Raw genomic sequence first — 26,288 nt, forward strand, 5'->3', positions numbered from 1 at the left:
TTCTTTTGGTTCAATCATTTTGAAACTTGGAGAACATTTTGCGGAGAGGCACTGCATTCTATGCTGCAAGTTTGGTGCCTTTACCTAAAAAAATAGCCTCTCCGGAGCCCCAGATACCCGCGGATCAATTCTCTATTATACCCTAGGGAATCGATCTTCATCGGGAATAATGGAGTGCCCAGCAGACATTTCCCTCTCCCCCTGCTTTCTGATGACCCTGAAGCAGGGGGAAGGGTCTCCAAACCAAGGGATCCCCTGCCCCCACCTGGAGATTATGGTAACCAAACAGAAAAACGCGGATCAATGGAGAAGAAGAAATACCTCCGCGAAGAACCAGCCTCAAAAAAGTACAAACCAGTAAATGTTTTAGAAATAAAGCACAAAATATTAATGGAAGGTGAACCTAATCACAATATAAGAATCAACGCCAATATATCCAATGATGAAATCCAGGTAATGTCCAGGTTATGGCAATATTAATTCTTCAAAGGAGTCCAAAGCTCCAAGACGTCTTCATGGATTTTGAATAAAGTGACCCTGTGCAGGAAGGCACACACAAAATGCAACAGGGTTGTACTAAATTCCGTTTCACATAAGAGCTTCTACAAGCTTCAAAGAACCAGTATACATCTTTCAAGAGAGCAAAGCTTCAGAATTCTTAACAAAGCAGCCATTCTTCCTCCTTCCATTATTCTAACAAATTCTTCATATAGTACATATACAGCCCCACCAGCGAGCCTGCAGCAGACGTGGACTACTGCACCCTTCTTAAATCTTCGTTCGCGAAGTCAAGCCGAGAGAGAGAGACATTTACAGCCGTTTTCGCCTTGAGCCGTTTTTTGAGCAGTTGCCTATTAGTAAAGAGATAAGACTTTGATGTCGGCTGTAAATGTACTATATGAAGAATTTGTTAGAATAACGGAAGGAGGAAGAATCTGAAGTTGTTTTTTATTTGGATTGTGCTTGAAATTAATGGAGTAATCTCTGTGAAAAAAGACTGAGCGTACCTTGCTGGAAGGAACTTCGAAGCAGGATATGAAGTCGACCTCCTGTGACAACGGGGCTCTACTTTGTATTGTGAACTTCTAGTGTGTTAAGACAATTTTGAGAGTGTTCCATAACTTAAGGTATGTGTGCTTTTGCATTTCACCTATAAATTTGGAATTACAGTGCATGAAATTTTAGTAATTGTGGTCACTATAACCCTGTGGGTTGTTTCCATTTTGCAATCTAGAGTGACCTCTCTGTGTGTTTTCAATAGTCTGCACTATTGACAACGTCAGACAAATCAGTAGTGAAAAGGAATATGAGAGAAGCCATGCTGGGTCAGGCCCATGGCCTATCCTGTTTGACACTCTGCATCACACAGTGGCCAAAACCCAGGTGCCATCAGGAAGTCCACCAGCGGACGCAATCCTCTAACAGTTTCATTCTCAGGTTGGCCTGAATAGAAAATAACTGAGAGGTTGAAGGAGATTGATTTCTCAGGTTTTATTAAAACGAAACCACCATGCTTCAATAACGCTGTATAGTCATTGCATTCGACAAGGACATAAAGTCTAAGAGACGACGCTGACTATTGTATTAAGAAGGATCTTGGTCGCTTATGCTGCCTCCAGTTTAGAAAGGAAGGCCTAACAGGAATTTTTTTTTTAAATAGCAATTTCTCTTTTGTACAAAATTTAACCTCTGAAAGGATTTGAAAAAGATTCCACAATGGCAGAAACTTATCTAGACTAGCCGTTTCTTTTCATGTCTCAACTTCCCCTTCCTCTTCCCAGAGTAAAAGATTGCTTTCACTAATGTTCTCAACATTTCTGATGCATCTGCAGATATTGTCTTATTGCCCTCCAAATTAATAAGGAACAGCTCCTCAAGAAGACATGCCTCCTCTTCATATTTAGACAGATGCAATACAGATCCTTTCTCACCACCAGAGGTGGAATTGAAGCAGGAACTCCTTTGCATATTAGGCCATGCCCTCCTGATGTAGTCAATCCTCCAAGAGCTTACAAAAAAGAGCCTTGTAAACTCTTGTAAGATTGGCGTCGTCAGGGGTGCGTGGCATAATATGCAAAGGAGCTCCTGCTAGAATTCTACCCCTGCTCCCCACAATTTGTAGTGCTATGTGGGACAGAGAACAGGGCTTTCTATTGTTGCGGGGGGGGGGGGGGGGAGGATTACTGAGCCATCTAATTAGACAATTTTGTGGGGAGACAAAGTGATTTAAGAACAATGCAAGTCCGTAGTCTAGATAAGCTCTCAGTTTCCCTGACAATCACATCAAGTGGTCGTACCTTATTTTGTGCTTTAAATTCAGAAGCCTGCATTGTCTCACTCCAGCTGATCTCAGATTTTGGTATTTTCTCCCCTCCCTTTACCAACAGTCACAATACTGAGATAGGATGTCTGAGGCAAAAATCCCAAGAACGCTTGCCTGGGAGCATAACCCATGGAATAAAATGGGACTTACGTCTGAGTAGACTTGCTTAGGATTGATAATTATGATTGTGTCACACTTTGCCAAGTGGATACTGACCCACTCTGGAGCGAAGGAGAGGAGTAAAGACCTTCAAAAGTTGAAAAAGTGCTTTATTAGTAATAATTGAGATTATTCCCATTCTAATTACTGTGACTTGGAAGGAAGTTCGGGAGGGGGGAGTGTCTATTTAGGCATGCAGTCCGAATTCTCCAAATTTCTGGTTAAATTTTTAGTGACACATCCCCCCCCCCCCGATTTTTTTTAATCTGTGCTCTGCCAATCTTACATCTTACAAGCGATTCTAAATCTCCATCTTCCATCAAACATCATATGCTATGTTACATCACTTATTCTTATAAAAATTTTTTAAAAACCAATGGAAGAGAATTATAAACATCTTAGTTTCCATCACTTGATATACAAAATGTTGACTTATCAATGCTAAAAACAATTCAACAGTAAAAAAAAATGGCATTTATCGTTTGTACATAATTGTGCTTTCATAGGCAAACACATTTACACAAAGCTGCGCGTAGAGACAAGCAGTTGGTTCCCTGCGTAATCTCTATTTATTTCAACACGGTTTGCACAGGAATGGGGGCTTGGGAACGGTAAAAATAATGCTACCCAGCGGTTTATACGGCCTACACTAAATCCTCTATGCAACACTTAAGTACCACTTCACAGAACTTTTTAAAGAATATTATTTCCACAGTTTTTTTATGTGCCAGGACACCAAGTTCAGCTCTGGCGGACCTGGATGGGGTTCCACATCTCCTAGATGGCACAAGAGGACCAAAGTGAGCATTCTGGTACACTATGGAGTGCTGCTCCCTGACACAAGATACTCCACATTAGATCCACTCCCATTTGGCCTGACATCGTTCATGTTAAATCAGTTCTAAACCTCTCATTGAACGGAGCAGGATAAAAATTAGATTCTTCCTGATTTCTCAGCTGGTGTTACCAAGGATGCCCTGACCCCGATGATCTTGGAAGCTAAGCAGGGGGGACCCTGGTTAGTATTTGAATGGGAGACCTCCAAGGAATACCAGGCTTGTGACATGGAGGTAGGCCATGGCAGACCCCCTCTGAATGTCTCTTGCCTTGAAAACCCTACAGGGCCATGTACGTCAGGTGTGACTTGACAGCACACACATACACACAATTAACAAGGATGTGCAAAGCACTGGTTTCATTTCAACATGTGTGGATGATGTGTCAATAAACAGTCCTTCCCCCGGTCCAGATTGCAATCTTTCTGCAAAGAAAGGACACAGACCGTGACATTTGACCATTTTCAGGACCATTTCCAAGCCAAAGTGCAGCCACGCACTGAATTCTTTTGAGTCACGTGAGCGTCAATTCCTGCCACAACAAAACCACACAACTTAGTGGAAGATGATTTCATCCTGACATTGTGACTCTACTTTACAACATCCAAGGAAGCCCCAAAACAGCAGATCCCCATTTTACTTTGAAATGTTGGAGAGTACCAATCTCTGCGTGTCCTTTGAAAAAAGAGCCTTGCTCCCTTTGTTGTGCTGGTCCCACAGAATGGAAGACAGAAGGGGCCAGATCCACCATTCCCTGCTTCAGCATAGTTCTAACTGGCATGGAGGCTTGATTATGAAACCCTCTTGGGCCTTGCCTCCAGGGCTTTTTTGCAGCAGGGACTCCTCGCATGGTAGGCCACACACCCTGATGTAGCCAATCCTCCTGGAGCTTACATTAGGCCCTGTACTAACAGCCCTGTAAGCTCTTGTAGGATTGGCTACATCAGGGCCTACTTTGCTACAAAGAAACCCCTGCTTGCCTCTACCAATTCTAAGTGGAGCTCTGCTTTCTCCCCCTAACACATGCTGTATAACACTGTCTGTCTTCAATTGGCATAGTCCTCACCAGAGCTCAATTTGTAGCTCCTTTGCATATTTGGCCACACCCCCCCTAATGCAGCCAATCCTCCAAGAGCTTACAGGGCTCTTAGTACAAGGAGGACTGGCTACATCAGGGGGGTGGGGCCTAATATGCAAAAGAGCTCTTGCTACAAAATGAGCCCTTCTCCTCACAATCCAATTTGTACTGACTTTTGTGTGAATGGAAGGGAGAATTGTCATTGTTCTAGTGGGAGATGGCTCAGGCTAGTTAAGTCTTGGAAGCTGAGTATGTTGCCCCCAGCTTGTATGTGGACGGGAGACGACCAAGGAAACCCAGGTCGCTAAGCAGAGGCAGGCTAAGACAAATCACCTATGTTCATTTCTTGCCTTGAAAACTTTACAGGTGTTGCCCTGTCAGCTATCACTTGACAGCACTTTCTGCCTCTGCTACCAGTGGAGAATCCCACCTAGAGTATTTGAGAATTAAATTATCCCCCTCAACTTCCCATGCAAAGAACACAGAATTCAAAGCAGATAAAGGATGTGATGCCGCTAGGAAAAGAGTTTTTCACTCGGGCAGCCCTGACGCCATTTAAATAAGGAGAATAGGCGCATGGATAAATCGATGGGCCTCGCAGTGAGAGCACAGTGTCTCCCTGGTCTTCTGGAGACAAGGCTGGTGAGAGCTGAATGGTGAACGTTACTGCCCAAGCGCTTCCACAATGGGGAAAGGCTTGTTTAATGAGCTCTAGTTATGCTCATACGACTGATGGTCCAAAGCAGCGTTTGATTTTAAGTAAGGGATCTATGCCAATCCACAGTTGAGTTTTTAAAAAGTTTAATAATGAGAACCTAAGAAAATGTTAATTTTTTTTAATTAATGATTTTAAAACAAAAAAATCTCTTTGGTCCTAATATCCATATGTAAAAAGATAATTAAAGTGTGTCTTAAATATATATATATATATATATATATATATATATATATATATATATATATATATATATATATATATATATATATTAATATTTTTCTAAAAAGACTTCTAAAAGTCAAATACTAAAGTAAAAGGAATAGAAAGAAGGTTATTGAGCAAATGCAAGAAATGTGTGGGGTTTCAACGGAGGGGGGAAAATCACAGAATGGTGATTTAGGATAATTATAAAATCACATTATCTTTAAAAAGTTAGATTTGGCAGTGGAATTCCATATAGCTCACAATATTTTTACCACCCGTTTATTAAGGACAAGGAGATGCAAACAGAAAAAAAGAAGACAATTTCTTACTTTGCCCCAGCTACAATAATTTCTCACAGAGAAATATAAATCTCAGAAAGGGTAGAGCAATGTTCACAATGGCTGTATTGAAGAGGTAGGTACAGTTTATGTGTTATTGCCCGCAACTTGTGTTATCCCCCCCCACCAATCCAAAATGTGTCTCAGGAAATGCAAAAAAAAAAAAAAAGATAGAGAAGAGAAAGGAAAGAAAGAAAGAAAGAAAGAAAGAAAGAAAGAAAGAAAGAAAGAAAGAAAGAAAGAAAGAAAGAAAGAAAGAAAGAAAGAAAGAAAGAAAGAAAGTCCTAAATCCTGGGCTGTTTTTTAGAAGTCACTGCATTTCTATACAAGAGCTTCTGGAGCAGGAATTAATATGGGACTCCTATGCAGACTATGACTCTCCCCCCTCCCACAGTGGTGATACAGCAGACCCCTTTTGCAAACACACACAACCACAACTACTTGCCACACTGATGTGCTCTCACACTGGCACATAATCAGGGAAAACTGTGGCTGCTTGCAAGACACAGCAGGAAATCCACGAGGAAGACTCAGATGTGATAATACATGTAAAGTGCTCATTATTGTCAGAGGAGTTTAGCACAGCGAAGCTGTGTGCCGGATGCACGTGCTTCTGATGGCCCAACCTCTGTGTAGAAGCAAGCTTCCTTGAAGAGAAACTTCTCCCTCTGTGCATATTATCCAATTTCTGGCTGAAATTTCTCTGTTGCCACCAGGCAGCGATTTTTGACCTGGGCTTCTGGAGGCCTCTTTACAAGCCTGCTTTTCCAAGGATGTTCATCACCAGGGTGTTGTAAATACCACAGGGGATAGTACAATTTTTCATGTTTTCACCTCAACTGAGAAAAAAAAGAGGCCCAGATCTTTTCTGACGTTACTTTAGGAGGTGCTGCTGTGTTTCTGCTTCACATACAGCTGTAGCCAAAGTCCACACGCATATAGGAGAGGCTGACACGTCCGTTAGATTTTTGCTTTGGTGTCCCTCTAGTTTCTGGGAGGTAAGAGATGCTGGCATGGCAAATAGCTGACTGAATCATGAGGGAGCCAGGCTCTGAAATCAGAGAGCGCGCACTGCAGAGAGGCCTGTGTGATCGATAACGCGTCTCAGATTTTCGTTTGGTTTGGGGACAGCAACCCAAGAACCAGGCACCTAACAAAAATTACATCACACATCGAGTAATTTTTAGGTACTGAATTTGTCACCCAATAAAGGCGAGGTGCTAGAATTTATCTGAGACGTTCACAAAATGTGCAAGAGACGCATTCCTAAGCAGGGATTACCACAGATGCCTTTTATATAAACACCCGTTACTATCTCATTGTCCCTTACATGATTTTGACATTGCTTCTGAACGGTGTTTACTTATGATGGAATGTAAGTAGCAACTTCTCAATAAAAGTGCAATTAAAAAAAAAAAGACTCGTAGTGGCTTCACATGGATGTTAACATTCATGTGTGAATGTAATCAACTGAAATATCAAGTCAATTAATTGCAGCATGGTGGGTATTAAGTGGCCGGAGACAGATGAGAAGGGAGGAAAGTGAGAAAGTTAAGCTGACTTACTACGACGACTTTTATTTCTGCTAAGTTTTAGAGGAACCGAGTTAACTGCCTTTGCAGAAAAAACAGGGTGAGGGTCACCAGCAATGGGCAGAAGCATCGTTACAGTAATGCTAACTCACCCCCATCTCATCATGGCTGTCAAGCTAGGGGCTTGAACCTCTCCATGGGCTAACCCAAGATTCCGGTGACTTTTCCAGCTCTTCCTCCATTTCAAGACAACAGAAAAGCCACTGTGGACCATACAAATTATCCCGCCTTTCTTGACAGACCAGATGCCTGGAGGCAAACTTGACATTTCATTCACCTACTTGTTGGTCTTTACAGCCAAGGTTTTTTTTTATTCTGATGTCATGAGGGGTTTGGGGGCCAGGGGCCATGATTCCAGAGCAGCTGGGCTCTCCAAGGAAATGCTTCCCAGGGGGGTTATGGGAAGAGATTTTAACAATTGTTCTGCTTGTGCTTTTTCAGACTGCCTGGCGGCAGCTGGCATTCAATCCACATATCCACCTAACAAGTTTGCACAGATGCTGGATCAGAATGGGAGCATCTTACATTCAGCATTAAAATACAGGAAACTGGTTCCTGAAACCCACCTCTACTTATATGAGTGGTGTGCACTTATTGGTGATTATTCCATCATTTACTAGCATGGACAGTTCTAATCTCGGGAGTGGATTTTGGGATGACAGCATCCTAAGTGTTTCTCCTTGGTGGTTACTTCTTTCTGCATTCTCCCCTTCCCTTTGCCTGGTGAATTATGTACCGAAGCATACAATCAATGGGGGTGTGCTCCAGTATGAACCCCACTAAGGTAAATGGGAGATATCAAAGAACATTCGTGTGTACAGAATTTGTACAGAACATCTTAGAAGGTTGGTGTGTGTGTGTGTGTGTGTGTGTTTGTAAGAACAGCTATGCCAGCATAGTCACTTCAGACAAACTGCAGCCCTGGCATGTCCTAAATGTTTAAATTCATTTTCTTTTAAATGTGCCAAATGGCAGAGAGTATTGATATTTCTTTTTTTAAAGAAAAATTTTTTTTTGCTTACAGCTTTCTAAAGGTCATTTTTTGAAACTCATCATTCCTGACTCCAGAGAAAAACAGTGGAACCAGAAAAATAAAAGCAAAAGAAAAGCCGTTTGCAACCAACAGTGACCATTTTACAGACAAGTCTAGTGAGTCCTTTATGAGCTTCTCTGAGCAATGGCGGAAGCTTCTGGAGTTCCGGGTTCCCCGGAATAGTGGTCTCGGTGGTGAATGCTCCAGGGCAAGCCCTTCTGTCCAATGGACCAGGAAGAGTCCAATTCTGCCCCCAACAATTCAGTTTTTCAGAAACAGTTTGAACAGAACCCCCACGTGAAGAATCTCTTTCTTTTGTACCACAAAATACCAAGTGAAGCTGGTGTTTAAAGAGTCAGGCAACCGCACGGGAATGAGCTCTTCTTTACCCTCATGAGCTGGGTGAGGGTTGCCCGAGAGACTTGGAAAAAAATATCGTCTCTATTTAAAACGAAACAAAACCACCACCACCCCACGTGCCATTTGAACGGCAGCCAACAGTTCATCCTCCAGACGTCTTGATTTCATAAAAGCTCTTGAAAACTAACATTTTAAAAAAAAATACACAGCATCAAAGGGGCATAAGTGGATACTGATCACAGCCTTTCATGTCCATATAGAAGTCTGACCCTATATAGCTTGCTAAGAAAGATAGGAATGGACTTCTTGCTCATTTGATGTTGTTTCTCATACAGGCAGAAGCCAGAGAAGTCTTAAGCAAGCTGGGTGAAGTGAGCACACAACAACTGGAAGGAGAAGTGTGCCTAGAGGTATGGCTGTGATCACTCCTTTATCTGTCCATAGCTTGTTTCTACAGCAACCAGCATGGTTGCCAGTGTCCCCGGCTTGTTAGTGGGGCAAAGAGAAGCCTCTCTCAGTGGTCACGCCGAAGCTTCGATATATTCGCTTTTGGGTGGTGCCACCCTCAGGTATTCTGGATTTTCAGCCGCAGGGACTTTAGAGAGGCCGTTTGTTTTGGTCTCCCTGGGCAAGAAGTCTTGCTGGTAATCTGGATTGTCCAGATTTATTTGGTCCCAGAAGGGGGAGCTGTCGAAAACCCCGTTAGCCAAAGGAGACAGGCTCGTGTTGAGATACTCCGGGTTGTCCAGCGCTGTGCTGCGGGAACTCTGATGGTTTGGCTCCACTTTTGAATCAGCAGGGAGGGTGACGCTGTTGTAGACTGGATTCTGCACCATGGAAGCAGACGGCTTTTTGGTCTCAAGCTCATTCAGGTATTCTGAAATGGTTTCAAAGCAAGACAGGGCAGGGAGAAACAGGAATATTGTTAAAAACACAACCTGAAGGGTTTTTTTTTTTAAATTAATATTTATTAAAACGATCGATGAAAAAAATAAAACACAAAGATATATAAAGCATATTCAGCGCCGGATGAAAACCTGCGGAGGCCCCTAGGCAGTCGAAATCTTAGGGGCCCCCTCACAAATTATCTCAGAGTCTGAGAACCCACCCCACTGCCCACGGACTCCACTGCAGCCTTCTCAAAAGCCCCTTTGACAAAGCTGCAGGGGAGAGGCAGAGAGAGGCAAACTTAGCAATGATGCCAGCAGCAGCCGCACCAGGCAAATTGGGCAGAGCAGCTCAGCTGCTGGCTGCATGTGCAGGCTGGGAGGGCTGCAACCAGGGGGAAAACCGGGGTGGGGGGGAGCCAACCTGGGGCCCCTAAGGGCATGGGGGCCCATAGGCCAGTGCCTACTTGGCCTACGGAGAGAGCGGGATAAAAATCTAAACAAACAAACAAATAAATGAAATAATCTGTCCTTAGTATATTGTCAGGGAAATATGTCGTTTCTTCCTTTTATTTCATAGACAACATTTCCCTGACATATATCACCATCCCTTTTCCCTTTACAACCTGCCACCGTGGACCCAGACACCTGGGGAGGGGGGCAAGCTGTAGCAGAGAGCAGAGCTGGAGGAGGTGGAGCAAAAAAGCTGGCTAGATCCAACATCTTATTAGACATGACCCTAAGTGTTGGCCCACAGCATTTTATAATCTGTTGATGAAGAAGTCTGTCACTCTTCATATTTACTGATTGCCAGTAGAAGGAAAACATGGATCCATTTAGGAATTCTGACTGAAGAAGGCGGATGGATTACCCAGCTAAAAACCATGCTGGTTGTTTTGCTGGGAACCTTCACATAAGGAAGGGGAGAAGTCAATGGGGGTGTTGTTCCTAGGACTAGATTTGCCCGTCAGAGAATAGACAAAGGTTCACAGGTTTTTACATATATGCGTCCTCTCACCTGGTGCGGGCAAGAAGCCATCGTCCAAGCTGTCATCCAGGTAGACCCCCGTTGGATCTGAACTGTATCTCTGGATGAAACTGTCTTCCCTCACTGGGTATCCCTGCAAAAGAGAAACAGCAAACGTTGCACAGCATGTAATTCTGGATAGCAAACCACGGCCACTCCTTATTTATTTATTTTATTTGTTTACCTTAAGAGTTCTATCCCGCCCTCTCTGCAAGTGGACTCAGGGTGGCTAACAATCGTTTTAAAACAACCATTTCAAGTTTCTTCGGCAGTCTAAATTATATTGATGTCATAGTTTCTTCTGTTTTTCTGCTAGTGGTCCTTCTGATGGTCCTAATTTCTCACAACTGGTATTGCTCAGCAGCATGAAAATGGCAGCCCTCTCCCATTTAGATATTGTAGGCCAGTCAGAAAAGTTCAGTTTTGCAGGCCCTGCGGAATTGGCAGAGATTCTGCAGGGCCCTTACAGCCTCTGGGAGAGCTTTCCGCATCATTGGTGCTGCCACTGAGAAGGCCCTGGCCCATGTAGAGCTCAGCGTGGCCTTCTTTGGTCTGGGGATGGATAGCAGATTTTGTGCTCACGAATGCAGTGCTCTCTGGAGAACATATGGGGAAAGGAAGTCCTGTAGAAAGACAGGTCCTTGACCATATAGGACTTTAAAGGTCAATACCAGCACTTTGAAATGGACTCAGATCACAATAGACAGCCAGTGCAGCTCTTTCAGCACCAGTTGAATGTGCTCCCACTGAGGGAGCCCTATTAACAACCATGCTGCAGTTCAGAGTCAAGGGCAGCCCCATGTAGAGAGCATTACAGTAGTCTATTCCTGAGGTGACCATAGCATGGATCACCATTGCTAAGTCGCGGTGTTTCAAAAAAGGGGCCAACTGCCGTACTCGCTACTGATGAAAAAAGGCGGACTTGGTAGTGGCTGCTACCTGGGCCTCCATAGTTAGAGAGGACTCCAGGAGCACTCTCAGACTCTCGACCTTCGGGGCCAGTATTAGTGGCACTCCATCAAAAGCCGGCAAAGGTATCGCCCTTCCCGGATCATCGCAACTCTGATAGAGAACCTCTGTCAGATTCAGATTCGGTCGACTCATTCTGAGCCAAGATGACACGGCTTGCAGTGCCAGGTCCAAGTCGTCCAGGGCGCAGCTGGGTCGGCCACCCATCAATAGATAGAGCTGGTTGTCATCTGCATATTGATGGCATCCCAAGCCCATGTCTCCTGACAATCTGGGCAAGGGGGCACATGTAGACGTTAAACAACATCGGGGACAGAACCGCCCCTTGTGGTACACCAGATGTAACACCACCCTTTGTCCCCGACCTTGGAAAAAAGAGACCACCCATTGCAGGGCAGACCCCTGAATCCCCGAATCGCGAGGTGGCTAGACAGTAGCCGATACAAAACACAAATTAGATGGCTTGCTCAGTGATAGTTTTTTTTAAAAAAATATTATTTAAAAAAAACCTCACTAATGGAAAGAAATCATAAAACTGTCCCCCCAACCCAGCTGTTTGTGCTTCTCCCACACTTACCCCATTTCTATCTATGCAGGTGATCACTGTAGAATTATTGCTGGTAGAACTCTAATATCAAAGAGGAGAATTATTTGGTTATTGCTTTGTATTAATAGAAAAAAAATATCAGATTACTTAAGGGTACTAGATCCTAAACATTTGGAATGCAGTGAAATCTTTATAATTTATTGGTGGGATAAGCTTGCGCTGCAGGATAGTTCTTTGGAAAAGTCTTTTGATATCATCCAACTGGGCTAAAGCAAATAAAATGAATTTTAACGAGGTTAAATGTAAAGTTCTGCATTTAGGAAAAATCCAAAGCATCATTATAGAATGGGGGAGATTTGTCTTGATAGTAGTATGTGTGAAAAGGATCTAGGGGTCTTAGTGGACCATACACTGAGCATGAGACAGCAGTGTGATGTGGTAGCTAAAAAGACCAATGTGATTTTGGGCTGAATCAACAGAAGTACAGTGTCCAAATCACACAAAGTGATGGTATTGGTTTACTCTGCTCTGCTCTGATTTAATTTAATTTTTAATTTAATTTATGGATTTATATCCCGCCCTATCCCACAAGTGAGCTCAAGGCAACTTACAGTAGCAAATTTCAAAACATATGAAGATTAAAATTTACATCATAAAACAGATAATATAAAATTGAAGGCAATACATCATAAAATAGATAGCATAAAAACGAAGGCAATATAATATCTCAGACACAGGTGGCAAAACTATTGGCACAACACGATCACCATGATGGTGAGATGATGGGGGAAGCAGTAAGTTTCAAAAGGATGCCCATCGGATCAGTTAAAAGCCTAGCAGAAGAGCTCCATCTTGCAGCCCCTACAAAACCTCGATAGGTCCCACAGGGCCCGGATCTCTAGGGGGAGCTCATTCCACCAGGTAGGGGCCCAGACCTAAAAGTCTCTGACCCTCACTGAAGCCAGTTGGACGTCCTTAGGACCAGGGACCGCAAGATGTTGTGCAGCAGACCTCAGAACTCGGTTAGACCTCACCTAGAGTACTGCGTTCAGTTTTGGGCACCACAATTTAAGAAGGGTACAGACAAGCTGGAACATGTCCAGAGGAGGGCAATGAGGGGTTTGAAGACCAAGTCCTATGAAGAAAGGTTGAAGGAGCTGGATATCTTTAGCCTAGAGAGGAGATGACTGAGAGGTGATATGATCACCATCTTCTTGAAGGGCTGTCATACAGAGGATGGTACCATAGAAGGTGGGACCAGAACCAACAGGTTGAAATTAAATCAGAAGAGTTTTTGATTAAACATTAGAAAGAACTTCCTGACTGAGCAGTTCCGCAGTGGAACAGGCTTCCTTGCAAGGTGGTGGGCTCTCCTTCTTTAGAGGTTTTCAAACAGAGGCTAGATGGCCATCTGACAGCAATGCTGATTCTGTGAACTTAGACAGATCATGAGAGGGAGAGCAGGAAGTGCTTAGTTCTTGTAGCCCTTTCTTATGTGCCCAGGGAAATGGTGATCACCACTTTGGCTTCAGGCAGCCATTTTCTTCCAGGTCAGTTTGGCCAGGGATCCTGGAGGATTTTTTTGGGGGGGGGGCATGTTCTGGGTATGGAGCAGGGTGGATGGGGAAGAGATTTGTGAGTTTCCTGCATTGTGCAGGGGGGCTGGACTAGACAACCCTGGAGGTCCCTTCCAATTTTATCATTCTAAAACTTTATCATTTTTTGCTGTGGCTGATTATCACAGCACTTTCATTATGGAAGATTTTGAGAAATAGTCCATACCATCGAATTTAAGAGTGGTGTTCGAGAATTTGATGGGCTGCTGAAAAATCCCTGATGTGGAATGAGATATTCGTCTGCATCCACAATGTCCTCCATGTCCTCCTCGTCCATGATGGAACGGTAAATTTTCGACTCTGTTGGGCTGGGTAAGTGCATTCTTTCGTCACCCTGTCCAAAGGGAAGTCAAAATGAGAATTTCAAATTTCAAGATGCACCATTCGCTACACAGCTAGATCAGATTATATCCAAGATCCGGTCCTACAAACATGAGCTTTAAATGTGGATTCAGATCAGAAATAGCTGATTTTTGTCTTCTGAGAGGTACCTGATACTCCAGACTAGAGGGCTGGGGTCAGAGATGTGCTGGGCCCCCAAAGAAAATTTCACTGGTGTTTTTTTTTTTAATCTTTCTGTTTTCCTGGAAATCCCTTTGACGATTTTCTTTAGCCCCAGAGCTCCAATTTCACATCAAATTTCCATTTAGGTGAAAGTTAATGTCAAACTCCAGATAAAAATGAATTTTGCTACCCAATCCATAAGGGCTTGGCTAGTTGCAGGGGCATTCCAATTATGGAGAACAGGTAGTCAGGTGTTACGGGGCTTTTTTTGTAGCAGGAACTCCTTTGCATATTAAGCCACACACCCCTGATGTAACCAATTCTCCTGGAGTTTACAGTAAGCCCTGTACTAAGAGTCCTGTAAGCTCTTGGAGGATTGGCTACATCAGCTGTGCGTGGCCTAATAGGCAAAGGAGTTCCTGCTACAAAAAAAGCCCTGCATATAGACCATAAGGAAAAAAGAAACCCTGAAGGTTGGCATATGTTTCAGTTCTCCCATTATGTAACCGCTGACCAAAAGCTTGTTTATTACAAGCTTGTAGGGTCAACAGAGTCCGATGAAACTAATATTTAGGCCACAGCTGACTTGTGATCCCTGATCAGACTTTTGGATTAGATCCATGGTCATAATCAGTGTTACAGGATTACAAAATGATGTTTAGTTAAAAACTGGAGACATCTACACTTGTATTTTTAGACAGGAATGTTTTACTGTGACCAGGTCTTTTTTTGTAGCAAAAGCCCAGCAGGAACTCATTTGCATATTAGACCACACCCCCTGACATCACCATTGTTTCGGCATACGGCGTTTTAGTAGAAAAAGCCTGGCAATAGCTCATTTGCATAGTAGGCCACACCCCCTGACACCTAACCAGCTGGAACTGCGTTCCTGTGTGTTTCTGCTCAAAAAAAGCCCTGACTGTGACTATGCCCAGGGCCGGTGCAAAAGCCTTTCTGAGCCCTAGGTGGGTGGGGCCAACTCAAGTGTGTCCTGAACCACTGATTGGCTGGGTGACTCAGGGCACACTTATCCAACGATGTGGCCAGAGAAAGTGTATGTGTATGTGTGGGGAGAACATAAGAGAAGCCATGTTGGATCAGGTCAATGGTCCATCCAGTCCGACACTCTGTGTCACACGGTGGCCAATATATGTGTGTGTATACACACATACATATATTGGCCACCGTGTGACACAGTGTGTGTGTATACACACACACACACACACACATATATATATATATACATACTATGGCTAATAGCCACTGATGGACCTCTGCTCCATATTTTTATCCAATCCCCTCTTAAAGCTGGCTGTGCTTGTAGACGCCACGACCTCCTGTGGCAGTGAATTCCACATGTTAATCACCCTTTGGGTGAAGAAGTACTTCCTTTATCCATTTTAACCTGACTGCTCAGCAATTTCATTGAATGCCCACGAGTTCTTGTATTGTGAGAAAGGAAGAAAAGTACTTCTTTCTCTACTTTCTCCATCCCATGCGTAATCTTGTAAACCTCTATCATGTCACCCTGCAGTCGATATTTCTCCAAGCTAAAGAGCCCCAAGCGTTTTAACCTTTCTTCACAGGGAAAGTGGTCCAAACCTTTAATCATTCTAGTTGCCCTTTTCTGCACTTTTTCCAATGCTATAATATCCTTTTTGAGGTGCGGTGACCAGAACTGTACACAGTATTCCAAATGAGACCGCACCATCGATTTATACAGGGGCATTATGATACTGGCTGATTTGTTTTCAGTTCCCTTCCTAATAATTCCCAGCATGGCGTTGGCCATTTTTTATTGCAATCGCACACTGTCTTGACATTTTCAGTGAGTTATCTACCACGACCCCAAGATCTCTCTCTTGGTCAGTCTCTACCAGTTCACACCCCATCAACTTGTATTTGTAGCTGGGATTCTTGGCCCCAATGTGCATTACTTTGCACTTGGCCACATTGAACCTCATCTGCCACGTTGACGCCCACTCACCCAGCCTCAACAGATCCCTTTGGAGTGCCTCACAATTCTCTCTGGTTCTCAGCAACCTGAACAATTTAGTGTCATCTGCAAACTTGGCCACTTCACTGCTCACTCCCAACTCCAAATCATTAATGAACAAGTTAAAGAGCATGGGACCCAGTACTAAGCCCTGCGGCACCCCACTGCTTACCGTCCTCCACTGCGAAGACTGCCCATTTATACTCACTCTCTGCTTCCTATTAATTCACCAGTTTTTGATCTATAAGAGGACCTGTCCTTTTACTCCATGACTCTCGAGCTTACTAACGAGCCTTTGATGAGGAATTTTATCAAAAGCTTTCTGGAAGTCAAGGTAAACAACATCTATTGGTTCCCCTTTGTCCACATGTTTGTTCACCCCCTCAAAGAAATGTAACAGGTTAGTAAGGCAAGATCTTCCCTTACAGAACCCATGCTGAGTCTTCCCCAATAACTTGTGTTCATCAATGTGCCTACTCATTCTGTCCTTGATAATGGTTTCTACCAACTTTCCTGGTATTGAAGTCAGACTGACTGGCCTGTAATTTCCCAGATCTCCTCTGGAACCCTTTTTAAAGATGGGAGTGACATTTGCTACTTTCCAGTCCTCAGGAACGGAGGCAGATTTCAATGAAAGATTACATATTTTTGTCAGGAGATCCACAAGTTCAACTTTGAGTTCTTTCAGAACTCGCGGATGTATGCCATCCGGACCTGGTGACTTATTAGTTTTTAAATCGTCAATCAGTTGTAGGACCTCTCGTCACCTCAATCTGGCTCAGGTCTTTCAACTCCCCTTCCAAAATTAGTGGTTCTGGAACAGGCAAACACTCTCCAAAGCACTCCTCCCCAGCACTATCTATCTACAACATGTGTAATGTCCGCTACCTTCGCACCAAGCAGGCAAGTCACCATACAGTCAGTACGTGGTTTTGCCACCTAGCTGTCTACTTGCCTAAGGATCGAATCACTAACTACCAAGACCCCCCCTCTCTCCCTGCCCAGGGATGGTTCCTGGGTGCGAAAGGATACCCGCTCACCAACTGAAAAAGAGGTCCCTTCTGAGGGCGCATTCCCCTTATTCTCAGCACGGTGCCCTGTTCCCTCTCGAACCTCATGTTCTCTTGCAGCAACGGGGCTGCCACGTTCAGAGTGGGGCTCATCTAATACGTCCCCAAGGGTCTTCTCCGAGTGCCTAACTGACTGTCTCTGCTTCTCCAGGTCAGTCACCTCCGCCTCAAGGGTACGAACTCGTTCCCTGAGGACCAGGAGCTCCTTGCATCGAGCACACACCCAAGACTTCTGTCTTGGGAGGGATTGTGTTGAACCAGGACACGATGCCACTTCCAGGTGAAACTCTAGGAAACTCTGAACGCTCTATGGTAAAGACTATAGAGATCTTGGTGGTTCTTGCAGAGCCACATGCACCTCCCCTCTTTCTCCTGCTACGCAGGTGGCTGTATGAGACTGTAGCTTCAGGATGCAGAATGCACTACAAACAACACTCTGCCATTTTGTTTTCTTTCTAACCTAATCCCAAGCCATTGCTCTCCTTGGGGGGTGGGGGGGATAAAACAGGAAATGGTTAATGAGCAGTACCTGTATAACCAGATAGCGCTGGGGATCCCGAGCCATTTTGGAGAATTCTGCTATCAGTTCGCGAAATTTGGGACGACTCTCTGCATCGATCATCCAGCCTGAAGGAGGCAACATGGGAAAGAAGAATGAAGAGAATGAGCTTGCTTGTCTATCTCCAAGCACATCTAGCCAAACAAGCAAACCTTCTAGCATGACTGTAAGGAACAAAAATAAATTCAAACTGGTATAAAACTGAGCTTTAAATGCTACATGGAATTAAACCGCAGAGCCTCATCCAAGGATTGTTATGCAGCTGCACCTACTATCCAATGGGAAGGAGGAGGTGGAACTTTCAGAAAGGTTCAGGAGCTGCACTCCTGTGAGCTCCCACTGAATCTGAAGCCTGCCTTTGATCCAGTTTCACAGATTGAAATCAGAGTCAATATGAGGCAACTTCGTTTACTAATCCAGTATTACTAGAAAAGAGTCTTGAATTCAGCAGGAACTCACACGAGCGCAGCTCCTAAACCTTTCTGACGGCCCCCCTCCTCCTCCCCACCTACCTTGTCCATTGAATAGTAGGTGCAGCTGCATAACAATCCCTGGATTAGAAGAGCAGGTGTCCAGCCAGCCACTAGGAGCTTTGCCACACCCCCAGCAGCACTCATTAACCCCTGGAGAAGCCTGTGCCACCCTTTCTCTACTTCTGATGTGATTTTGGGCAGCGGGTGATTTGCTGGCCTTTTGACTGTGGGGGGAGGGTGGCCAAGGAGAGCCCCAGGTGAGCAAGGCCTGCCTGGCTGGTTGGATCTCTAGCCAGTCCAAGCAGGCCTCGCTCACCTGGGGCTCTCCTTTCTTGCGTCGGGTTGCTTTTGACTGGTGTGGGGGGGGTGGCATGTGCTAATGAGCTCCACCACCTATTTTTCTACAAAATGACCCCTGGGAGCGTTATGTAGAAATAGCTCCCATATTACTCTATTAACTCATAAAATCTGCCTCAATTAAGCTAAAGACGAGACACGGCTAGAGAGGAAAGGATGCTCCACTTGGAGAAAAGCTAGCCTATCCTGTCCCATGTTAAACAATACAACTTAGTGACTTCTGTAAAAGAATTTAGACTTTTGATGCTTGATCTTTCAGGCTCTAGCCCTGTCAAAAATATTAACCATGACAGAGATCTCCAAAAACCAGCATGGCATTTATTGATGGTCTCTTGAGCAAACGGATCTAAAATCCTGAACAAAGTATTCTTGTGCCATCTAGCGGGAGATTTGGGAATATCTTTTCAGACGGAGGTGGCGGGAAGTGCTCCCAAGTCGCAGTCGATTTACGGGAACCCTGTAGGGATTTCAAAGCCCGAGACAAAGAGAAGTGGTGGTTTGCCATCGCCTGCCTCTGGACGGAGACCCTGGACTTCCCTGGAGGTCTCCCATCCAACTACTAGCCAGGGCTGACCCTGCTTAACTTCTGAGATCTGACAAGATCAGGCTAGCCTGGGATGTCCAAGTCAGGGCATCTTTTCAAACAGAGGAGGAATGTAAAGTCACCTTTTACGGAAGTGGGCCCGGATTCAAAGAAGTTTATAAATATTATTAGTCTCTATTTTTTGTTTTATTGTGCTGTTTTGGTGCCGTGGTTAAGTGAGAACAGAAGAACATAAGAGAAGCCATGTTGGATCAGGCCAATGGCCCATCCAGTCCAGCACTCTGTGTCACACAGTGCCCAAAATATATATATTTTGTATGTATGTTGTTGTTGTTGTTCAGTCACACAGTCAAGTCTGACTCTTTGCGACCCCATGGACAAAGTCACGCCAGGCCCTCCTTCCACCATCCTCTGAAGTCTGCTCAAATTCGTGTTTGTTACATCAGTAATGCTGTCCAGCCATCTCATCTTTTGCCGTCCCCTTCTTCTTTTGCCTTGTCTTACCCAGCATCAGGATCTTCACCAGTGAGTGCTCCCTTCTCATTTGGTGGCCAAAGTATTTGAGCTTCAGCATCTGACCTTCCAGTTAATTCAGGTTGATTTCCCTTAGGACTGACAAAATATGGAGCAGAGGTCCATTAGTGGCTATTAGCCACAGTATATCCAATTCCCTCTTGATAAGTGCGTGGTTTGGTGTGGTGGTTAAGTGCGTGGACTCTTATCTGGGAGAACCGGGTTTGATTCCCCACTCCTCCACTTGCACCTGCTGGAATGGCCTTGGGTCAGCCATAGCTCTGGCAGAGGTTGTCCTTGAAAGAGCAGGTGCTGTGAGAACCCTCTCGGCCCCACCCACCTCACAGGGTGTCTGTTGTGGGGGAGGAAGATAAAGGAGATTGTGAGCCACTCTGAGTCTCTGATTCAGAGAGAAGGGCGGAGTATAAATCTGCAATTCTTCTTCTTCTGTGATGGACTAATGAGTTTCAAGCTAGTGAGCACCCTGAGATATCAGTGATGGGGGGGGGGGTTCCTCAAGTGGGCTACTTAGAGACTTGGCAGTCCGGGTGGCCTGGTTGGGGGCCTTTTGGGGGTCAGGGAAGCATATGATCAGCTTTAAGGCTTCACAGCTGTGCATTGGGGTATGCTCTCCCAGGGCTCTTTTTCTAGCAGGAGCTCCTTTGCACATTAGGCCACACCTCCCTGATGTAGCCAGTCCTGGAGCTTGCAGTAGGCCCTGTACTAAGAACCCTCTAAGCTCTTGGAGAATTGGCTACATCAGGGGGCATGGCCTAATATGTAGATGAGCTCCTGCTAGACAAAGAGCCCTGTGCTCTCCCATCCCCTCTACGCACTGGCATGCGGGCAGTGATGGATAGGGTCCAGAAGCTTCCGGACCCTGTCCTGAGCTGGAGTGGGTTTGCCCTGTTAGGAAGCTTGCTTTGCAAGCTCAATGCAACCTGTGCTTTAAGATGTACGTAATGGTGCAGATCAGTTTATGTGTAAATAAAATTCCCAGTTTAACCCTGCTAATTGTTTTAAGTTGTGTTTGAATAGCTCTTCTACAGGTCTCTTCTATTCAGGGGTGGAATTCTAGCAGGAGCTCCTTTGCATATTAGGCCACACACCCCGATACAGCCAATCCTCCAAGAGCTTACAGGGCTTCTTTTAGTAAGCTTTTGGAGGATTGGCTACATCAGGGTTGTGTGGCCTAATATGGGAAGGAGCTCCTGCTAGAATTCCACCCTTGCCTCTATTACATTTAAGTCCAATGTACAAAAAAATGAGAATCAGACAAACGAGAATAAAGGTCTGGCATGGTTCTAAAGTCACCAAGCGTAGAAGAAGAAGATGAAGATATTGGATTTATATCCCACCCTCCACTCCGAAGAGTCTCAGAGCGGCTCACAATCTCCCTTACCTTCCTCCCCCACAACAGACACCCTGTGAGGTGGGTGGGGCTGGAGAGGGCTCTCACAGCAGCTGCCCTTTCAAAGACAACCTCTGCCAGAGCTATGGCTGACCCAAGGCCATGCCAGCAGGTGCAAGTGGAGGAGTTGGGAATCAAACCCGGTTCCCCAGATAAGAGTCTGCGCACTTAACCACTACACCAAACTGGCTCTCCAAACTGGCGTAGGCATCAACAACAAGCATCTGGAACATAAGCTATCCTCTCTGTTTTATTGCATCGCACAGAGGAATTGCGCTAAGATGCAGAAGTTCATTAACTTACATTTGACCATGATCATATAGACATCGATGGTGCAAATGGGAGGCTGAGGCAGGCGCTCTCCTTTCTCCAGGACAGTGGAAATCTCGCTGGCTGGGATCCCATCATAGGGTTTCGATCCGAACGTCATCAGTTCCCACACTGTGACACCTGAAAAACCATTGCAGGGGAGAATTTTAAAGATATCCTTTAAACTGGAAGAACTTATGCTCCCAGGACATAAAGGGACTTGCTTTATCAGCCAAGGAACAACCAGCTCTGGCATTATTCATCTTCGTTTGGGAACAGTCAGGGCTCTCTTAAAGGGCCATTAGTACTTGTTTGCAAACAGGACACAAAGGCAAACTGAGCTGTTTGTTGTGGGTGTACCTAATTATACAAAGACATTACAAAAGTCCTGTTAACTCTTAATTTATTTCCTGCACCTCTTAAGGAAGTATGCATTATTACTGCCCACGTCTAGTACATAGATTTAATAAAACAACAAAAAAAAATCAATGCACAATTTTAATTTCGATTAATCCCTGTTGAAGGTCAAGCAAGGAACTAAAATGCCAGCTTAGCTATCATCTTTTTAGATAATCATTTCTCATTTTATAAGACAAGAACCACCTTGCAATATTTTGAACAGTTGCCTGGCTTCAGAACTGCAGGCCAGCCTTCTTTCTTGCTATTTTGTGATACACGGGTGCGTACCCAAGTGTTGGACTTTGTCTGCTGTAGACCACAATCCTTTCAGAGAATTGCTTAGGAACTGAATTTCCTAAACAATGTCTCTAGTCATTATAGAACAAAGTTTGAGTCCAGACACAATATTAAGACCAACAAGTCAAATTCTGGGTATGAGCTTTCATGTGATTAACTAAACTTGTTCGTCTTAAAGGTGCCACTGGACTCAAACTTGGTTCTATTGCTTCAGACCAACACAGCTGCCCACCTGTGTCTACCTAGTCATTATAATTTATTGTCTTGCTAAATGCCACAAAATAAATCCTATTGTGCTGAAACGCAACAAAACCAACAGGCAGAAAGTACGACCCTAAACAGAGTTACAGCATTGAAAACATTAAGAACGTAAGAGAAACCGTGTTGGATCAGGCCAATGGCCCATCCAGTCCAACACTCTGTGTCACACAGTGGCCAAAAAACCCCCCCCAAATGCCATCAGGAGGTCCACCAGTGGGGCCAGGACACTAGAAGCCCTCCCACTCTTCCCCCTTTCCCAAGCACCAAGAATAGAGCCTCACTGCCCCAGACAGAGAGTTCCAACAATACGCTGTGGCTAATAGCCACTGATGGACCTCTGCTCCACATTGAGACTTCATAGAGTGTAACTCTGTTTATGATTGCACTGGGGAAGAGAGGAAGCCAACACACCAGGGAAAGCGGTGGCTTGCCAGCTTCAGAAACCATTCTGCATGCACAAACACAAGCACACGGCTCTGGAGGACCTGCCTGAAGTTTGGTACGGCACCATGCATAAAGCTTCCATAATTCTTAGCAATAGATTGGCTGCTGGTACATCCACTGGTGAAGTGCTTGCACATCTACACTCTCTGTTCTTGGTGGTATTTATTTAGCAGTGATGGCCCGGCCAGACATTCCATCAAATGCCTCTTTTTCTACCCAAAGCAACATTTGTCAGAGGAGTAGCTTGGTGATTTCTACTTGTAGTGGAATTTGTAAATTCAGCTGCAAGTTCTCAGGAGCCCAGACGGTTCTTGTGAGGGACGCAGCTGCCAGGACGGAGGAGGCCTCCCAGTGTGCAAGATCTTTGGTCAAGCGAGCGAAGAAATCAAAGGAAAGTGGAAAACTTTGCATGAAGATCGGTAAGGGCCCAAGATGCTGAGACAACAAAGCGTCTGGGTTGTTCTAGTTTCCCCTTTCTCTTTCTCCCAGCCTTTTAGCATTGCTGTGGCTTTACTTGGGACCTACAAGACTCGTGTGGGTGTCTCCTCTAGTTTGGATAACTGACTTAGGCCTCGCTCTTATGGAGCTCGAAATCTGTGTGTGGGAGGCTCAAAATAATACAGGTGCAGCTCAACTGCAGGAATGTTCTACAAACAACTCATAGAGATAAGTCAATTCCCACAGCTCTGTCGTTACTACTCTGTCGTTCCACTTTGGTTTATCTTTTGGCAAGAAAAGGAATTTCAGAACGGCGCTAATGGATTCTGTGCATATGCTTTTACACGTCTCCTTGCCATGTGTTTTCTCATTTTGAAAAAGAAAGCTTTTTTGCAGCAGCAGCAGCTGGGAGCAAAACCTTTAAAATGAGTTTTCCCAAGGGACCCCCATCCATTTGCCCCTCTTTTGGGTACTTTGCCTTTCTGCTCTAGCAAGAGAAAATAAATTCTAACTTTAAAAATAAGGAAAGACAGCGCTTCCACAAAATAAATGTGTTTCTTCCCTTGTATCCCACCCCCCCAATTTCTTTGCACATCCAGAACCAGGGCTTTGTTTTGTAGCAGGAACTCCTCTGCATATTAGACCACACACCCCTGATGTAGCCAATCCTCCAAGAGCTTACAGGGCTCTTAGTACAGGACCTACTGTAAAGGATGACTGGCTACATCAGGGGTGTGCGGCCGAATGTGCAAAGGAGTTCCTGCTACAAAAAAAAAGCCCTGTAGAGAACTAAGTTTAATATTATTGCATACTTCCTTCCTGCTTGAACCCATTCATCATTACAGCACAAATTCTGGAAATACAGATCTGGAAGAACTGGAAAAAAACATTCTGTTATGTGAGGCCCTCAGTCTGAAGTCTTACAGCCCAAATGCCAGCGGGATTGTTTGATCTTGTACTAGACCACCCTTCTCTTGGCAGATTGGTTAGGAAATAAAACATGGTATTATGAAACATGAACAATCGGAGAAGATTCCTCTTATCCTCCGGCCAAAGTGAACTGAGCTTCAAGTGTTGCGTTTAATGCTTTCTGTATTATTTAAAATTGCAAACTTCAGTCACTTTCCCACTCTAGATCCTGCTAATAAACTTCATCCTAAGAAGAATGGGCTCTTCTAGAAAGACAGCAGAAACAGTAAAAAAAAAAAATTATAGCTAAGAGTTCCTTCTTTTTAATGGCCAATCGAAAGTAGCGCAGTACTGCTTTCAGACTTACCGTAACTCCAAACATCACTTTGGTGAGTATAAATGCGATGCAGAATAGACTCTAAAGCCATCCATTTAATTGGGACCTAGGAGCAGAAGCAGTGAGGTTACTAAATCTAATAGCAAGATGGTTAGAACTGAGCAGGGCTTTCTTTATAGCAGGAACTCCTTTGCATATTAGGCCACAACCCCCTGATGTAGCCAATCCTCCAAGAGCTTACAGGGCTCTTAGTACAGGGCCTACTGTAAAGGAGGATTGGCTACATCAGGGGTGTGTGGTCTAACGTGCAAAGGCGTTCCTGATACAAAAAAAAGCCCTGGAACTGAGAAATATTCACTCAGAACCAGTTATATTGGAAGCAGTCAATGAAATTACCTCAGTTGTTCTTGCTATGTTTCCTTGCATTGGATTTTGCCTCTACATGCTTATGGATCTCCCCTGTTCTAATTACAGTCCACCTATTGCAAGACATTACATTGAACAGGAGCATGAAAATTCACTGTATGATGATGCTTCACCCAAGGATGAGTATTTGTAGACATGAAGTTACTTTATACTGCATTAGACCCTCAGTCCATCAAGTTTGAAGAGCCCCGTGGCGCAGATTGTTAAAGCTGCAGTAGTGCAGTCCTAAGCTCTGCTCACGACCCGAGTTTGATCCCCGACGAAAGCTGGGTTTTCAGGTAGCCGGCTCGAGGTTGACTCAGCCTTCCATCCTCCTGAGGTCGGTAAAACGAGTACCCAGCTTGCTGGAGGGAAAGTGTAGATGACTGGGGAAGGCAATGGCAAACCACCCCGTAATAAAAGTCTGCCGTGAAAACGTTGTGAAAACAACTTCACCCCAGAGTCGGAAATGACTGGTGCTTGCACAGAGGATGTTTCCTTTTCTTTCCTCCCATCAAGTTCAGTATCGTCTACTCCAACTGTCAGTGGCTTGCCAGGGCCTCAGATTGAGATCTCTCCCATCACCTACTACCTGGTTCTCTCAGATGGAGATGCCAGGGATTGAACTTGGGACATTCTGCATATACCTGGCTGATGCTCTGCCACCGAGCCATGCCCCCTTCCAATTTTAATACAATAGAAACTCACCTCTAGGAAACAGATAGGCAGGCATTTAAAGCAAGCGCATCATATGAGCCACCTCAGAATTTAGGCTTTTTAAAAACGATCCCCACTGAATTGACTCATTTAAAAATATCAGAACAGTGGCTTTTCTACAGTCATTTAGGACAAAGCCCGCAAAAAGAAATCAAAACTAACCAGGGTGTTCCTGTTTATCCTAACTGTTGCCTAGGAACTTTGGTTGTCTCTTTTAGCGCTGCAGTTCAGTTTGGTCAAGCCACAGAAAGAACCTAAGAGAAGCCATGTTGGATCAGGCCAGTGGCCCATCCAACCCAACACTCTGTGTCACACAGTGGCCAAAACCCCAGGTGCCATCAGGAGGTCCATCAGTGGGGCCAGGACACTAGAAGTCCTCACACTGTTGCCCCTCCCAAGCACCAAGAATACAGAGCATCACTTGCCCCAGACAGAGCATCACTGTGTTCCTTCCTTACTTAAAGAGTCAAGTTAGCCTTTATTGGCATAAAATTTATAGATATATATATCAGAGCAAATTGGTTAAAAGAGGTCAAATGGAACAATAGTGTACATATACATCAGAGTAAGCATAAACATGAACTGTTTCTATGAGATCCTCTGACGTGCCTTTTAAAAGAATACTTAGCCACCTTCTCAGTGGCATTAGATGAAGAAT

At 44.6% G+C, this 26,288-nt stretch overlaps 1 protein-coding gene across 1 annotated transcript in view; it reads right to left on the minus strand.

Moving 5' to 3' along the window:
• Nucleotides 1–2,574: 2,574 nt before the first annotated feature.
• EGFR (epidermal growth factor receptor) overlaps nucleotides 2,575–26,288 on the minus strand; it is a 232,306-nt gene continuing 208,592 nt past the window's right edge. The window contains exons 22-28 of the mRNA XM_060247751.1: nucleotides 24,539–24,614; nucleotides 21,418–21,564; nucleotides 17,787–17,884; nucleotides 13,854–14,021; nucleotides 12,102–12,152; nucleotides 10,547–10,649; nucleotides 2,575–9,518 (exon numbers count right to left, since the gene is read on the minus strand). Coding sequence (XP_060103734.1) covers nucleotides 9,163–9,518; nucleotides 10,547–10,649; nucleotides 12,102–12,152; nucleotides 13,854–14,021; nucleotides 17,787–17,884; nucleotides 21,418–21,564; nucleotides 24,539–24,614 — 999 coding nt within the window. The 3' untranslated portion in view covers nucleotides 2,575–9,162. The remainder of the gene's footprint in view (nucleotides 9,519–10,546; nucleotides 10,650–12,101; nucleotides 12,153–13,853; nucleotides 14,022–17,786; nucleotides 17,885–21,417; nucleotides 21,565–24,538; nucleotides 24,615–26,288) is intronic.

This window comes from Heteronotia binoei, chromosome 10, assembly GCF_032191835.1.
Source record: "Heteronotia binoei isolate CCM8104 ecotype False Entrance Well chromosome 10, APGP_CSIRO_Hbin_v1, whole genome shotgun sequence".
In the NCBI taxonomy this organism is placed as follows: domain Eukaryota; kingdom Metazoa; phylum Chordata; class Lepidosauria; order Squamata; family Gekkonidae; genus Heteronotia; species Heteronotia binoei.